Source organism: Apteryx mantelli, chromosome 7, assembly GCF_036417845.1.
Source record: "Apteryx mantelli isolate bAptMan1 chromosome 7, bAptMan1.hap1, whole genome shotgun sequence".
Taxonomy (NCBI): Eukaryota; Metazoa; Chordata; class Aves; order Apterygiformes; family Apterygidae; genus Apteryx; species Apteryx mantelli.
The window spans coordinates 8,559,292-8,577,720 of record NC_089984.1 but is presented as its reverse complement, the minus strand read 5'-3'; the positions used below and the strand labels follow the sequence as shown (position 1 = coordinate 8,577,720).

At 37.1% G+C, this 18,429-nt stretch overlaps 1 protein-coding gene across 1 annotated transcript in view; it reads right to left on the bottom strand.

Moving 5' to 3' along the window:
* The window catches only part of CTNNA3 (catenin alpha 3), a 586,211-nt gene that overhangs the window by 14,546 nt on the left and 553,236 nt on the right, over nucleotides 1–18,429 (bottom strand). The window contains exons 16-17 of the mRNA XM_013945648.2: nucleotides 7,298–7,403; nucleotides 1,147–1,281 (exon numbers count right to left, since the gene is read on the bottom strand). Coding sequence (XP_013801102.2) covers nucleotides 1,147–1,281; nucleotides 7,298–7,403 — 241 coding nt within the window. The remainder of the gene's footprint in view (nucleotides 1–1,146; nucleotides 1,282–7,297; nucleotides 7,404–18,429) is intronic.

Sequence of the window (18,429 nt, the reverse complement as noted above, 5' to 3'; positions counted from 1 at the left end):
AAGTATGAAATCTGGCTTCATTAATGCACACTGCTCATGGAATTGTTTGTAAAAAGAAAGAAAATGAATAATGAAGACAAATTTGATTAATTTACAACCCAAATGAAACCAAATGTTCACTGCAGAAAGTATAAAGTCATCTGATTCAAAATTACGTCTCTGTAGGTTCCAGAGGTTTAAATACAATCTCAGAATTCTCATTCAAATAATATCCAAGATAGATAGACTACAAAAATCAATCATCTCTTTCAAATCTTGTGTCAGCAATAAAGGGTTCATTTCTGGTTAGATTATAAGCCAAATAAAACATACTAACAGCTCTACTGTTAGATTTTATATATTCAAGCTTGTGTGAATGTGACATTACCATAAAGGAGAAAATATTAAACAGTAAGAATGTGGGGTAGGAAGCATCTTTTTGTTACCTTTTGCATTATTTAGCAGATGTTTACATTTTGAAATCATGGATGCAGTACACTACAAATAATTGTAATAATCAATGAATACGTAGTTGTAAACACTCTGAAAAGGTGCAGGAATAATTTGAATACCCATGATAAGTGCATAATGTCTTTTCCATGGCTAACTATACTATACTAAGTTAACGCAAATCCAGAAATCTAATCAAGAATCAAGTCACCTTGCTCTTAATTTTCTTAGGTTCTGTAAGGATGCACCCTCTCTTGCATATCACAGCAGCCAGTCAAGAATATCTTTCAGCATTTCCTTTGAACTGGAAGTACAACTTGGGTGATTTCACACTCACTCATACCCACACGCACAGGCGCTTTATATATAGGTTTAAAAAAAAAAAAAAAGGAACACTCGCAAAATGTGTTACAGTTTTTACAAAACTATGCCCATACTGAAGACAGATAACCAAATTACTCCACAGTAACAGTGGAGAATAATAACTTTTAAGAAGTAAAAATATGCAAGTCATTCCTATTCCTTTTACGAAGTCACCAGCCTTATGTTTTATTGCCTTACATGTCCTGTGTAAAGTGAGCATAAAAAGCAGTGGGGAATAAAAGAAGAAATTCAGGCCTACACTGGAACATTTCACAAGCGCAGCAAATTCACTTGATTTTGAGAGGTTTCATTTTGATTAACAGAGGAAGCAATCTATGCTATTTTTCTACTTACAGCAGACATGATAAGCTCTCCACCCAGATTCTGGATTTCTGCTTTAACTTGACTGCAGATTTTGAGCTGGTGGGAGTACAGCTTGATCTGTTCTAGGTAAGCCAACAAGTCCTGTTTACATGATTGGTCCGGACACTAAATTTAAAAAAAGAACAGTTAATAAAACATTTCAGCAATTGCTGATTCAAAATTTCATCTCAGCCATCAGGTTCGTATTTCACTGAGTACTCAATGTAATTGCACACTTGTGTAGCCTTGCTTCTCACTGCAGCTGCATCAGGTTGAATAGCTCACTCTTTTTATAAAGCTTGTAAACAAAGTAAGCAGAGAAGCTCAGAATAATCCCAGACTTACCCATATTCACTTTTTCTTGCCTTAGCAGTATTTCTAGCTAAATCACTTGTTCTAATATTTGGAATAACTACTTTTCCTTCAATTCCTAAGAGGTTATGATTTCTTTTCATGATGTTACCTACATTAACTGTAGTAGTTATGTAGCCAAATGTACACATAAATGCAGAACAATATTGATATTTATCCCAAATTATGCTTTCTTTACCTTAATAAACAATGATCTACTTTTTTTGTGTGTTCCACTGTGAATTTATTCAACTCAATGGCAAATCTTCAGTATCACCAGGTACCAGTTGGCAAGTATGAATGTCTTACAGCAGATACACTACTATCAGTACTTTATAAAAATAACTTTTTTCTGCTCTCAGTTCTCTGAACTGTGGACTACTTGGCGGGAAATACTGCTGTGTGATGAACAGGCTAGTCACATAAGGCCTGGTATGCCTATGTTCTGAAGCTGCTTTTCACTGCTCTGGCAGAATAAAGGGATCTTAAGGTGAATGGTGAGTCCCTACTGTGCTACCACAGCTGTAAAACCTGGGCATGATATAAATAAAAAACAGATCCCTACAGTTTAGCACAGATACATTTTTAACCTTTATGTGCTATACTTATACTAGAAATATGGTCACATTCTTTTGATAGGAAGTTGTGTCCAGCTTTGTATATTAAAAAAGAAGGTATATTCCCACCAACTGCTGTGGGAACAACCATCTCTGGTTTTATCCAGTTAGACCTTTGGGCTTATGGTATTGTCGTTGATGCAGTAGGTGATTTAAAATCCAGGATGTAATAAAACTCAGAAAAAGCATCAATTCTACTTAAGTCATTTGAAGTACTTCATGTAAACTACTGGCTTTGCTGAAGAAACTGGGTTTTTGCTGTTTAATACGGGGGTATGAGGATTCTACTCTTCATAACTATGTAATGGAATATAAATGTTTAGTTAAGAAGCAAACAAACAAGTTCATGTTTTGGACTTAGGAAAAAGCAAGCAAGGAATAACTCAGAAATTTAAGTGAACAAATTTGAATTAAATAACTAATATGAATTAAATGTCAGTCCTTAGTTTGTATTCTGCTAGATCCACTACAAAAATGCATTGTGAACTTTGGCATAGTTCAGGAGAAAATACAGATGAGGTTCTTGTCATCCTCTCTGATGTGGGATGTTTTCAAAGAACCAGCATATGAAAGAAAAATATACTAAAATATGCCTTTAATTGCTTCTTCCTTACTCAACATTGCTTAACATAGTGGGATGTTAACAAGGGCCTTCCATATGAACAGCATCAAAACTGTCTTGTATCCAGACGATGCAGAAGTGTTTTATCTAATAGAAATAATATCCATAGGAAACCGCAAAATGATTTGATAAATTATGCAGTGGTTAAAACACAATGAAACCAACATTCACAGTCCAAGTAAAAAAGTATTTTCAGTAGCCACTGGCACAGCAGTGGCACAAAAGATCAATACAAATAATTCTGCAGGAAACTCTGACTATAAACAATGTTGTTCTTGCCTTACTTTGATTTCATCACTTTGCTAAAGTAGTCAGTGTCATTTCCTTAGAATCTGAATTTGTCTTCATGGTGATTAATATTGGGAATACTGTGAATAATCACATACAGACACACTAATACAGAGAGTTATAAATATGTAACTGATTGCAACTATTTGTTTACTATAAGCTTTTACCTAACATGATCATGTAATCAGATGATCATTTTGGTACATCTGCTTTGATCTTATTTATCAGGTAATCATTTTAAAGGATGCCTTTTAAATTTTATTTTCAGAACAAAGTTTTTATCTATGTAAAAACAGCTTTTATGTTGGAACATTATGTGAGTTTACAGAAAGAAATGTTTCATATTGATCCTACATTTCTAGATTTTAAAAGCAGTTAATATTTTATTCTATTGAATACTAAGGAGGCTTTTAATAAAGATTTTAATCTATAACACATTCAATTAAAAACAGGATGTACTAAAACTGCCTTAACTGTAATATGGCTTTTTAGGTCACAAATTAGACAATGAACTTGAAACAATCTATCTTATTTAAAACTAAGTTTATTAACAATGTACTTTTGTGATTAATTGGCCTGGATTTATGTTGATGCTTTGCTGTGATTATGTTCACAGTTGTTAGCTCTGAGTCATCTTTAAGTGCTGTGAGTATGGGAGTGAAATATAACTGAAATCTAATTGTACCACATTTTGTCACTTTTCTTTAAGAACAGGAAGAGGGATTCATAAAAACTTGAAATGAGGAAGAGTGTATTAGAGAGATCCTGTTGAAGTAGATGATTTTTTATAAGATGCTGCAAATACAAGTTTCATAGTTTTTTCCTAACAGGAAAAACTGTATGAACTACATAATTCCACAGTTCTCAGTTTTTTGTTCTCTGAAATTACATGGTGTGTGAACCAAAATCATTCATTTGAACCTACTTTATGAACTGGAAAAGGTCAAAGAGATACAACAGTGATTCTTCATTATGCAGTGCTTAGTTCAGCTTCTTGCTCAGTTCCGAAGCTAGATGGAGGAAATAGAGCAGGGTTTTGTTTTTCTGACTTGCATGTAACTTTGAATACAGAAAATGTCATACTTTACTTTACTGTATGATCCTGTTAACTGCAAAGGCATAGTCATAGCCATGGGACAACTATTAACAGTAAAGTGATGTGGTCTAACTGAATGAGAGTATCAGAAGTGACAACAAATACTTAAAGTGATTGAGTAGTCTAAGCCGAGGCAGCACCTTTCTCAGCTACAGAGCAAGCTGTGAAAAAGTGCCTAAGAAAAGTATGTGCATGAAGAATGCAAGGACACGTATCTTTTAACAATTACTTGAATATTGGTGTGCCAGGGCAAATTTGACTCTCTGAAGCAAACGATACATACAAATCAATCTTTTTAGATGAAATAAAAATTCCACATAATCTAACAGTTACTAAAAGGTGAAAACGTGAAATATTTCCACTAAAAATATGGAAACCATAACACCGCTTAGAAGGGCATTCATAAAATCTCATTAGAATTCATGTTCCTGCCTGGTCACCAAATTCTTGAAAGGTTATGGACCAAATTCAGAGAACAGCTATGAGCTTGCCCAGAGAAATGGGAAGTTTCTTTTTTTTGAGGACCCTAAAAGAGCAGAGTATATATAATTTCACAAAATAACAGTTGAAAATAGCAATTATTGATCTTTAAAAATACCTCGGGGATTTAAAAAAAAAACACAGTGAGGAAAGAGTTCTGTAAGTGAGTTAAAGGATGATCTGGCACAAGAACAAAGGGATGTAGAAGTTAAAAGATTTCTAGCCATCAGAGGAGTATGAGGATTTTATGCATCTTTGCAACAGAAAGAGTAAGGGCAAGATTTTCTTTTTTTACTGAGTTTGATACATGGCTAGCAGTGATTATAGTTGTGTTCACAGCAGAGGTATCGGACTTTATGAATGAAGAAGCCTGGTTACATCCTGTGCCCTTAGAAGGGCTTTTCTGGTTCATCAACTTTTTTTTAATATATGTTTACTCATTTGTTTCTATAGTATATAATTATATCTAAAATACAAGCAACACCTATAATTGACTAGTATATTTCAGATGCATACAAAATGCCACAGGGCAAAAAGTACCACAGATCAGCTGACTCAAGGATATCATCAACTATGTGCAAGCTCTGACCTAAGACAAATGGAAGTGATTTGAGTTAATTCGGAAAAAGGTTGATAACTTGAATGATCTCACACTTCCCAGCAGCTAAGAGGGTACACACTGATTATTAGCATGAACAACTCATGGCAACTTTGTTCCTCACAGTAATGTGTCTAAGTCTTGAGTCACTGTAATTAGACAAAAAAGGAAAACTTTTGGAAAGAATTTCAGCAAGACTGTGAGTTTCTATACTAAGCAGAATAAGAGTTTATGACACTCATTGTTCGCTTTGATACAACATCTTTTTCTGCAATTGATCTGTGACAGTTGCTGTTTTAATTTGTAATTGATGAAGAAAATCTTGAAAGCAGCCATTCTCCAGTGCTCTTGAAAAGAGAGATGTGCTGGAAGAACATCTAGCAAGATCAGGAACAGGGACTTCCAAACATTTTGTTGCCTTCTTCCACAGATCACAACTGTATCAATCAATAATAGGGGTTTTTTTTTGTCTTGTTAGCTAGAATATTGGGATACAAGAAACTAACAGACTGTTGCTGTTTCAAAACAAGTGCTATGTATGAAAAGAATCGAAACTGAGGGGGAGCGAGGCCGTATGTGAGAGTTTGGAAGACTGCAACTATACCGTGCCTCTGTGGACCTAAAAGGCAGTCACAAAAACTACAAAAGTAACCGCTTTACACAATACTTGCACACTGAACTTTCATTTCATTGTGCCATTGGCACAGTCTGCCCCTAAAACCACCTTACTTAGTGCAGATGATTGATTGATTGCCTGTGAGGAACTGCTTGGTGTATTAATTTGCTCAGCTACTATGCTGCCACCTTAGCAAGGAAAATGAGCGTGCTTATGGATTTATGTAGATCCTGGCTTGTTTTTTTAGCTGAGCTATGTGAAGCTGCAGTAACTCAACAGAAATTAGGTTGCCCTCATAGCTGTAACTTGTTGCATTTGGACTAGTTTGCATAGAGCAGCCCAAGGTGAGGGGTATGTAAATAGGAGCCTTCAGCTGCTTTTGCGTACACCAGTTCCATCTTGGTTCAGATGAGCAGCATGTCAAAAATCTAGCTTTGAAATTTCACCTTATATATTTTCACCTTATATTTACAAATTTTAAATCTGGCTCACACTTGCCAAGTTTCTTTCCCTGAGTGCTGTTGTCAACAACAGGCGTTAAATTGGGCAACCGTTTCAGTCACTAGTGTGATTTCTAAGCACAAGACAGTGCAAAGCCAGACTGCAGAATATATGAAGATATAACCCCACTGTCTGGGGCTGTAATTTCGTAAAGAACAAAAGAGTTTTGTTGCAATCCATTCTTATAACACTCAGATGATAAATATTTATTTTAAATGACAAAAATCACATCAAAACTGCAGGTATGCAGAAGACAAAACTCTGACTGACTACTGAAAGGAATATGTACATTGAAAGCCATCTGACATCAATAAGCCAAAGAAATGGCCAGGGTAGGGGGCATGGAGGAAAGAAAGATAACCTAGGTATAACAGAAACACAGATTCTGCAAAATATATGGTGATTACGCTGGAAAACACATACAAGTTCAAGGAAGAGAAGAAAAGTCAGTAACTTTAACTGTGCTGCTCAGAGCTAGCACCTTTCCAAAACAGATGCCACTGAGCAGAACTCAATGCCAATTTAACAGTACTGTGTTCCCACATCTATAGCCGACTCACACGGATACCACTGGGTTGTTTCTTCGTAATTTGCCCAAGGAATTCAAGAATGGATTATACTATACATCTAAAATGTTGCATTCATAGTTTAAAGCAGTAGTTGAACACTCAAAAACATATAAATATGTATGAATACCTACATATACATTTGTGTTTTTATACACAGACACACGTGTGTATGAAAAAAACACTCCACACATACAATTCGGACAAGATCTGTAGCTCTTGGACTTGCAAAGTTTCAAATCCTCATATACATCATGTCCAGAAATCAAGAGAGAAAAGAAAATCAGACAGGTAAATGTAGAAATGTTACAAGTACTTTTGTAGAGCGACCATCTCAGGTGTTGGAGGCTTTATGGCTGGATTAATCTGTGACCAAGTTTTAGTGCATTATTACATAAATAACCTACCTGATTGGCAATCAGTCGTGCTAAGACATCCATCCTTGATCCTGACTCTGAAATCATTTTTGCTGCATTAATTACATCTGATGTGTTCTTCAGTGGGCCTCTACCCCTTCAAATGAAACAAAGACTTTACTACATTATTGAGCAAGTGAGAATGAATTCATATCCAAGAGCTCAACTGTATAAAACAACCAATCCATACAGAAGAAACAGTAATTAAATCTCCCTCCATGCAAACTCTTTCTTTTAATGTCCCACAAAGTTGTATTGTGTGGCATCAGCTGGATACAGAAGCACCAGAAAAATGTCACACAGTATTTTCATACTGGAAGCACTAGAACAACCCATGCTAAATCCTAAGTATATTGATTTTCAGCCCAGTTCAATTATGTTATGTGGAGATAATCCTAAAGAGGGAGTGGTCGTGTTTTAGTGCAGAGATTACTTGTGCATTTTGCTTTCCCCTGGCTTTACAACAAGTTTATGTTTTTTCCTTTCCAGGAATTTTCTAGTAAATATGTTCAGTGAAAATCTGATGTATTCTGAGACTGATTATGGCTAGCTGGTCAGAAAACCTTATTTTTAAAATTTAATTGGTGTATATAAGCATGAATGGGAATGTGAACAGGGCTGCAGTTAAAACTAACAAACACCACTAAAAATTTAGATATGTAATAGCTCAAATAATAATTACCAAATCATCTCAGAAATTATTCAGAGAAAAATTTTCAACTTAGGGAAATTGTAATGTGGCAGTGAATAGCTTGTAAAGAATCTCCCTGTAAAAAATTTTTTTTAATTACATGAAAAATCTTTTATAGAAATAAAATATAAATACTTTAGGTAGATAATACTGACAACCATTACCTTTACATTTTCTTGTGCTTCACTCTCTTCAGTGTTGAAATACTTTAACTAAACTAAAATCAGCATTTATTATTTTTATACTTCACACATATATAACGTAGGCAAGAGCAACCATGCTAAATTCAACTTTGCATTTCAGACTCTTTCACAGAAAGACTTTTAGCTTTATTATGTAACCATTTAATCTCTAAAGGCTTCATATCACTTTCCAAGTACTGCAATGAACAAAGGAGGTGGACAAAGTAGAAAAATGACTGAAAATACGATATTCTTTTCCTTAAATCCAGTATGGTTTCATGTATAAGGAAGCCAAGACATTCCAGTGAAAAAAAACCTTGTTTAGCCTAAAATACATAATGTGCAGTCATACAAAAACTTTGTTAGTAAAAATACTTAGATAGTGATGCTAATACAACATGGCAGATGATTAATCTCTTCTTTTGTTAATTGAATGTGGTGTTTGGCAAGAAACTATTTATTGATCCTTAGGAAAAAAAAGCATACTTTACAAATTACAGTTCCTTAGGAATTCTCTACTATCAAGCCCACATCTGGAAAAACCTAGAACTGCATAGACTTTGGAGTATTTTAGGCTTTACTGTACTACAGAAAGCAGTCTTCTTGTTATGGAAAACATGCTGGGAGAAGTGAGCAGAGTTTGCAGAAGAAAAATACTGTAATTTGGAGTGGGGGGAGGGGAATTTGTAAATGCAATCCCATGTGTTAAGTTCAGATGCTTTTAAAATTCACCATACCCTTTATTTGCCATTCCTGATTTTACTAACTCGTGTTTGCACAACTGATCATGCATGCTGCAGACTGAATCTTCTCAAGATTTTAGCCCACTGATTAGTTTTCCACTGTTCACAGCACGTCCTTTTGGTGCTGTACAAACAAAAGCAGTCCTGTCCCCTCCTGGAAAGCTACAACCCAGTCTATCAGTCAACCAATATAAAAAACACAACCCAAAACCAGAGAAGTGGGGAAAGGAGAGAGGGAGTAACAGTGACAACTGCTTTCTGCATTGGTGATTTTTGTGAATATTAGCCAGAGCTTTTCTCACATTTGAAGACACACTGGTTGAGTATGTTGGAAGGTGAAGCAGTTCAATTAAACTGGCAATTTCCTTGTACCTCTGCAAGTAAGTCCAGAGACTGCAGCAGTTCTACCCAGGAAAGGTATTTCAACCAACTGTTGAGAAAGTATTTCTTTCTACCACAAATACGGCCATCATGAGAGCCACAGGAGGAACTCTTAGCAAGGAGGACTGACAAGACTTCTGCTCCACTTGGGACCTGACTGCACCAACAGTTGAAGTTCTCTCTACTCCATTCTTTAAGAAATGGGGGGGCTGGATGGGTATAAGCTATAAACTACAACTAAGTCTTGAAACAAATGTTCAGAAATAGAATTCAAGAGTAACTGCAGTACCTCAGTCCTATATAAAAAAAATGATGAAAAAATAGCTGTTAAGTAAGTTATACATTCGGGGAGCACTCCTTTTCTACACAAGCAATACAATAAGATAGATCTGTGCTCCTTTTTACCTTTACATAAATCCAGACCTTTTTTAAAAAGTACAGGTTTAATTGCCCTGGAGTACGGGATAACAAGTATCAGTCCCAATTTCCCATCTTTGGCCATTCTATCCACTAAATGCTTTTAAAAGAATATCTGGGGGAGTACCTCAGGTTTGCTCAATCACCAACAAAATTAAGAAATGGCCCATTGAAAAAAAATAGGATGAAATTTCTCTGGGGCCAATTGAAAATTCTAAATTTGGGCAGGAATAATCAACTGCTTCAAACAAAAGATGAAAAAAACCTATGTCGTGGTTTGCAGAAAAAGATGTGTTTTGGTAAGACTGCAGCTGCAGTTGTGTGTCCAGTTTATATGAAGAAAGTTTTGACAAGATTGGAGACAGTGCAAATAGGATGATCAGACATGTAGAAAATATGACCGGTAGGGAAAGGCTGAAGGATTTAAAGCCTTCTTTAATGTAGAAAAGTGGAAATTAGGAGTGGGGGAAAGGAGACAGTAGGAGCTAGAGAGCCTACAAGATACACATATAACCATCATCTTCATTTAGGCTTCATGGCTGTAGTGGATAGGAAAAGTATTAATGAGCGTACATTTTAGAAAAGGAGACTCAGGTGAGGCTCTGAGATAATGAGGAACTGGAAAAGAATATCCAGGAAGGTTGTGGCATCTCCAAACACTGGAGGTCTTTTAGAATAGACAAACACCTGTCATAAATGACAGGCATGATTTAAGTCACTTTCTGAGGTGTCTTCCAGTTCTATGACTTTAAATTTAACACATTTCAAGTGTTTGGTGAATCGCTCTCAGTTTCAGTGCACACTGCCTTCTAATAATAGGTGCCGCATGCACATTCTGAATTCCCAGTTTTCCTCATTTAGCACCTGAACAGCAGAGTCAGAATGCCACCAGCTCAGTTTACTCCTTTACTCCAGATGTTAGAGACACAAAAGTCCATTAAATCTAGTTTTTTTCCCCCAGCCAATAGACAGTTTCTTACCAGTTTTATATTTACTAGTATTTTGTCTGTCAAGCTTTAAGTATGAAAAAACACTTTGCTTAGTAGGCTGTTTCACCAAATTATAAATCTGTCTGAATTTTTTTTTCACAGATATTTAACTTAGGTCTTCTCTCTCTTCATATCTCCATGCAGAAGCTCGTGGGTCTGGTTTTGATTCCATGCATGGAAGATCTAATACATCTCTTCCTCACACTTCACTATTTTCAAGCACTAAAGCCTTATCAACTAAGTAAATTTATAACACATTCAAGGCTATGCAAACAAAATCAAGACACAAAGTATTACATTTATGAGCAATTAGATGCCCTCAGGGTAGTGATGGATTTTTATTACGTCTCTTAAATCAATTGTTTTGCCCAATGAGGAGACTGAGAATAGACCATAAACAATTTGAGACAGCTGCCCAGGTAAGTCTAACTAGAAAGAATGTCATTGGATTCCACAAGACAAAAATGAGTTTAGAATGCCCCAACAAAGATGTAGGAGATGAAAAGCTTCACAGAAATGTTTCTTGAAAGGTATAAACATAAGAAGAAACAAAGCTAGGACAGGCTAGCACTGGTGTGACACAGAGAGTTTTGGAAAATTGCGAAAGAGAGACCAAAGCCTCTTAATCTAATCATTTTTGCCCCAGACCACGATGAACAGCATATCTGTATAGTAACGCCATCCCTCTCTGTGCATTACCCTAAACTTAACTACAGAGATTAGTGAGCATCAGTATCAGGCATTATTTTTGGCTCTTTTTCCTTTACACTGAAATTTCACTCCGAAAAATAACTATTGAAAACGTTCTTTTAATTCTTAGGTTAACTGCAACTTTCATTGTCCCCTCAAATCCTTTGAGGATTTGATGGAAATACGATGGCCTTAGCCATCATCTTTTCCAAGAATGGACATGCACAATCTTCTGCCCCCAAACAAAGCTGAGTGGCTTATCTCTACTCACTCTACTCACCTCAGCAAATGTTTTGTACTTCCCCTTCATCAGAAACAACAACAGGGCACTCTAATGACTAACCTGTCCCTAAAAATAAACTACTAGCTGACGTTTAACTAACATCAAATGCCATGAAACGTAAGCATTTAACAGGGGTGGTAACCTAAGCATCACAACTACTGTCATCTCCAGACCACAACCTGAGTGGTCTTTGTCACACTCAGTCTTGACCTTCATACCTTGATCATTACATCAGTCCTAATTCTAGCCCAGCAAATCCTGACAGTTTCCACTGTAATCCTAAGCATTTTGCAACTGTGTAGAACACACACTAAAATTAGTCCAGTGTCCCAATCATATTCAAGACTACAATTAACTCATCAGTGTTTGTGGATCTAAATTTTAACCCAAGCTCTAGGCCAGCAGCTCCAGTAGGACCCACAACTCATTCAGCTATGATGCTTGCACTGCCTGACCTGCAATACCCTGGATCCAAACCCAACCCTGATCTAAATCAACAACTCTTTTCTGCCCAAGCTAAACCTAGCCACCAAGCCTGTGGAGACTTCAGCCCTAACTCAGACTAGTAGTCCCTTCCAGACCCAGCAGTAAATCTAGTTCTTTGGTCTTCCTGTTCCAACCAAAACTCAGATCTGTCTCCAGCCTGGTAATCCCTGCCAACCCCAGACCACTGTCCATCTGGGCAGCTCACACTTTTATCACCATTAGGGTTCAGGCTACGCAACCAGGATTCACACCTCACTCATTACAAATGCTCTATTAACTTACAGAGTCATTCTTTTTCTCTTTTTCTTGGACAATTAATTTTTTCAGTCCTGCAATCAATGACTGCATTAGCCTTGCTTCAGAGAAAAAAAGTTGACACATAACCAGAACTTACAGATACAGGATTCATCACTGATGTGGGTTGAACCCTCCAGGCTGAAAAAAAGTGAAACTCAAAGCTCCTGGGTGATTAATCCAACCGCTAGAATATGCTACTCTCCTAGCAAGACTTTCACACAAATATTCTATCACTTTTTTTTTAAAAAGAATGACTGGAACTATCCCTACTCACACATCCCAAATGAACAGGGGAGCCTGAAAATCATAGGAGGGATATAAACCCATGCTTAGTGTTTCTGTTGGGGTGTTTTTTTTTTTTTTTTTGGTCTGACCTCTCAGCTCAGTGTGCACAGTTTCAGATGAAGTTTTTGAAGTGCGTGCTTCCTCCAGTGCTCTTGCTACCATGCATAGTTGCCCAACTCTGACTTTGGGATGCCAGTCTAGTTTGAGGATTTAAAATTACACATTTTAGAATCAAGCCCATAAACACAGAAGCCTTTATTAGATCTGGCTGCAAGTCTTTATCAGTTATACCTAGACAAAGAAGAGGCAGCAGAGTTCCTCAGGAAATTAGATTAGGGAGAACAGAATAGTAGATTGTACAGGTGGACCCAAGAGCTGACCTTTGCCTATACAATGTTTTGTTATGGCTGCAGATGCAGAAGCAAGAAAGATTCTCATTTCACTCACGTTCTATCCAGTCTGAGGTTACAGGTTTGGAAATCCAGAGAAAAAAAATTCTTTATGCTAGTAAAACTGCTCAACTGATTAAATGCCAAACCCATGCAACATTACAGATATAATGACTAAAGCAGTTGCACTCATTAACAAAATAAATGTAATAAATAAAGTGTAGCCAGACAAACAAAGGATAGTGTGAAGAAATGTTAAAAGCTATAAGGTAAATGATCCTCAACTCTCTGTATTATACAGTATTTTGTAGCTATAAATACCTCTTGCAAATGAAGGAATTTTAAGACTAACGAAAATACCTGGATTAAAGGGACTCAGCAATGGGTCATGAAAACTTACAGGAAAATGTGAACACAACATATATTTATTACTAGCTATTCTAGAATTCCAGAAAATAAAATGAGTTTATGAAAATAAAAAATTTCTCTTCCCTCTTCTTTTGCCTTCCTGCACTGGCAACATATCAGTTCTGCATCTCTCACAAAGAGTAATGAGGCAGAGGAGGTCCAAAAGGACAGACTTTTTTTACAGTAAGAGCAGTGTGAAAGAAGAGAAACAGATACCTTACTTTGTAAATGAGTATTACATGGGCTGATCTGGCTAGGACTAGTTCTTATTGAATTGGTATCTTTGACCACCATAAGTCAGCCACAGGCTCTGTTGCAGTTGTGAGCGCTGCTCTTCAAAATCTCTTGGTAGAGGTGTTAGCTGAGCAACAGACCTCATTTTGTTCATCAGTTCCAAATGGTGTCTGCTGAGAGCCAATAAATCCTATCAATTCATAATCAAACAAGTTAGAAGCATGCAGAATAAAACAGAGAGATGAATAACAGCCAACACGATTTTTCAAGGATAAGTAGTGTCAGACCAATGTAAAATAAGCTTTTATGGTCTCTGGGAAGATGAGAAGCAGTAAATAACATACAGCTTCAGTTCAGTTAGGCTTCTGGAACTGTCTCCTATGGTATTTTCATAAACTGTCTAAAGAATATTTGGTCTAGACAAAATTACTGCAAGGGAGATGCAAAACTGTTTGGAAAAGCATACTCCAAGACTGTGTATCAGAGGGCCACTGTCACGAGGGAGGGACAAAAGGAAAAAGGAACTTGGCTTTGCTGAGATCTGCCTTGGTTTCTGCACTGCTCCATTCTTTTTTAATTACTTGAATTAAACACGCTGGGAGGCCAGAATTAAGATGATAGAAAAAAATATCTGAAGAAATTCTGGAAGAAAAAGCAGTTGCAATTAAAAAAAGGATACAAGCACTCAGGTAGGAAAATCAAAGGCACAGATACAAGTGGCAAGTCATTCCCTGCACAACAGTACAGCAAGAAACACTCTGGAGTTCCAGTTGATCACAAATTCACCAGGAAAAAGGCAACAGCAGAATGGTATATACAAAGGGGAAAGTAACACTTCTGATCTTTTGAGCAGTAATGAGGCCTCTGTAGCAGAAGTCTGACAAAGAAAACACAGCATTCCTGGAAAGACGTAAGACTTTGGTATTGCCTAATTTAGACAAGAGAAGACTGAGTACCACTATAAAGCGCTGGCTTTGGGTTTGCTTCCTAATGCTTTTGGATCTCTGCACAATGCTTTACTGAACTGTGGTGGAATAAGCATTAAGACCCTGTGAAAAACCTTGACATGGGAATTCATCTACAATTGCGGTCACTGGATTATGTAGCATAACAGAATTACACAGCACTTGAACACGGTGACACGGTCCATCAACAATGACATCTTACCCAACACTGTCTTCTCTCAAAGGAAGCATCTGTTCTGTCAAACTGGCCAACTACTGTTCCAGGGAAGAAGAAGAACAAAACAGCACAGAATTTCTGGACAAACCTTTAACATCCTAGCCCAATGAATTCTATAGTACTAGCTTAGAGGAAATGTTTTTGACCCCCCAAAAGTCAGCAAAATACTTAGCTAAAGCAAGTTAACACAGGAACAGTTCAAAAGTTCAGACTTTTCCTTTGAGTTGAATTGGCAGAATGCAAACTATACTTCTAACTTCTCCTGAACCAGTAGAGAAGGATAACGTAACCATGGCTAAAACAGTACTGAAAGTGAAGGCCAGTGTAATAATCCCAGCAGCAGTCAAATCCTTTACTACACGGTGGTAGCTGAATGTGAATTGGCAAGCACTGCCATTTAAAACAATTTTCCGATCAATACAAGTTTATATCAGTCCTAGGTTTTCCTTCTTTTTCTGTTCTGGGGCAGATTCTACCACCTAGATACTTCATTGTTGAGCTCATGTTGCGATTCTCTTATCTAGGTCATCCCTCTCTCCCCAACTCCCTTGTGCTTTCACCAGCTTCACAAAATAAATAAAGTTATTATTTAGAATGCTCTGCTGTAAGAGGAGCCCTGTCATTTATCTCTGCTTCTCACTTTTTTTCTCTGTGTTTTGCCATCTGAGATCAAATAGAGCAATCAAAAATTTTCTCAGCATTCAGTAGATAATACAGAAAGCAGATTTTCAAAAGTCTTTAGCTCCTACCAGCTTAAATCCTGATAGCTGTCTAAATTCTCTGTATTTCATTTAAACCACGGCCACTTGTTTTGGTCCCTGAAAAAAAGCTAAGTCTTCTGAGAATTTGGCCAAACATAACGAAGATGCTGTGGTATAGCTGTAGTACATCTTCAGTGCCATGCCTGTGCAACAGGGATTCTCCTCTGCGGGCCACCACTGCCACTGCATTGCAACTGCAGAATGTAATGACCATTCCAACCTGTGTATAATCCATCGCTACTGACTGCCTAAAATTACATGCATCCTCACTACTTCAGCTATATACAAAGACTGTCATATGTCACCATTTCTGCATCTGCAGGAACAGTTTCTACTGCCTGTTTACAAGCATATTCTATGTACATTTTCATGAATTTTGCAGCAGGAACTGACTGGCAAGTGTGGAAGGGCCACAGTCTCCACCCAGGCTGTGAATCTACACAACAGGAGCTGCCTGGGGAAATCCTAAGGACACTCCGAAACTCCCATCTGGAGATCTCCTGCAACAACTAGTTAAATCCTTAATTGTGAAGGTAGCTAGAAGTTCAGTCAATCACCTTGTCTCAAGTCAGTCCACTCTTTCAAATCCGTTATCTCTTGGGATGCAGATGACTGGATGGGAAGTTCCAGGACCACCCAGGCAACTAATGACTTAAGTGCACACAGTCACAGGCCTGATACCAAGCTACACAATTGTAACTATAGGAGAAACTTGAATTTCATACTTAGAACTTATATTCCCTATTTGTGCCACAACAGACTTAAAGATCTGCGCCACAATCTTAAAAAACAAAAAGCTAACACATTCTTGCAATATTCTTCCTCCCTTCTTTAATTAATTTACTACTACATTCTGCCCAACATCAAATTGCCATGTTTTTCCAAGATTTTTATGTGGTTACCTGATAAAGAGATGACACAGGCATTGCCATTCCATCTCCCTTACCCTTGATCTGGGGAGATCTGGGGACTTGAAAAAAATTCAAGCAAGTCTGATTTACTCACTCTGTGACTGAAACATAAGATCACCTGAAAGCTGAGAATAATGTGTGTGCACTCGTCACAAAAATTCTGGCTTTTTTGCTAGAAGACACCTGAGTTCCAGTGCTGGTAGATCCTTTTCTGCTAGAGAAATACCATTTCAAACATTTTAAAGACTCTTTCACATTTCTGGAGTAAAGTAAAGGGATGGAGTGCATGGTAGGATCTGACCCCAAGTGTTTTAAGACACAGCAAAATAAATGACATACATGAACGAGCAGAAAGTTGTTCTCCCTGTGGCCTCAAGCAGGGATGACCATTTCCAGATGTATCAAATAAGCTAAATTATAACAAATCAATAGAAGACCAATCTGTAATTTTTGCTATTGATCAGGTAAGTTCTCAAAGATAAAATATCCCTCTGCTCATCTTTTTTAATTTAAAAAAGCAAACTACTTGAAGAAAATCTGCAGATGCAAAAGCAAACACTTTAATTCAGAAGGGCCAAACTAAAGATTGAATTGCCAACTACCCTCTGGCCACAGAGTTATGGAGAAGCCTTTAATTACATCATGACACACCCAGAGTGAAATACATGGTACAGTTTATCTTTTCCTGACACGTTCTGGTTAAAAAAGTGGATGGTAGGAAGAGAAACTGTACCTGATACACAGACTGTAAAGAATCGTCTTCTAATAGATTTTGAAGTTTTCAAACATGAAAGGGAAAAAGATGGTAAATTCATTAGCCAGAAAGAAACATTAAAAATCCCAAAGGATGAGTTCAGCAAGCTCTTTTATATGAATTATATTAAAGCAAAGATGACAGTCATGAACTAGAGCCACAGAATAAGATCTCTGATTCAGTAATGGAGGATAATAGTACCAGCCGTATTATACACCCAAATAACTGTAATTATGCACTTGCATATACTATTATGACCGACTTGTGATTCTTGAGCTTACAGTTTTGATCTTTTTTTAAATCCAATTGACCGCAATCCTGCTGCTTGGGTGACAGTAGAAATTGCAAGAAAGATAGATTAATGATTTCAATTTGCTCTCAAATATGTCATAGTTCACATTATTAAACGCCACATCTATTTTGTGGAGAGACAATTAGATGTCTTTTGGAGTAACTAACCGTACATACAGACTGCCCTGCAGGAAAAGACAGCCTAGCTAGATTTAGATTTCAATGTACTAGCCAAACAGGAAAGATTAGGAAATCTATTATGTTGTGTACACACACACACACACACACAAAGACTGATCTGGTGTTTCAGTAAGTTTCTAGTTTTCATTACATCTCCCAAAGTAAAACAATACATAGATATTTGAAACTGTGTTAGGCTATTGAGCAAGCTTTGACCTTTATGCCATCCCCGCCATCATGCAATGTATAGAGAAGCAAAACTGGATTTAAAAATAGGGCAGTAGATGGTAACTGTGATTATTTGGGATTCTTCTCCACCATCTGCCTTCTGACTTCCTTGGAAATATCTATGGCCAATGCATCAAATATAGGTAATTTACGTAGGTGGTCAAGACAAATCATGTTACTCCCACCAACTGTAAAATCTCCAGCTATGAAACTGGGGTGAGGCCAAGCAATGGGGGCTGGAGAATGTTCTCTATGTAATTCTATGTATTCTAGCAGACAAAACAATATTACTCTGCCACCTGCTCACTCAACAACTCCCTTCAGTGTTTCCCTAGAGCTGC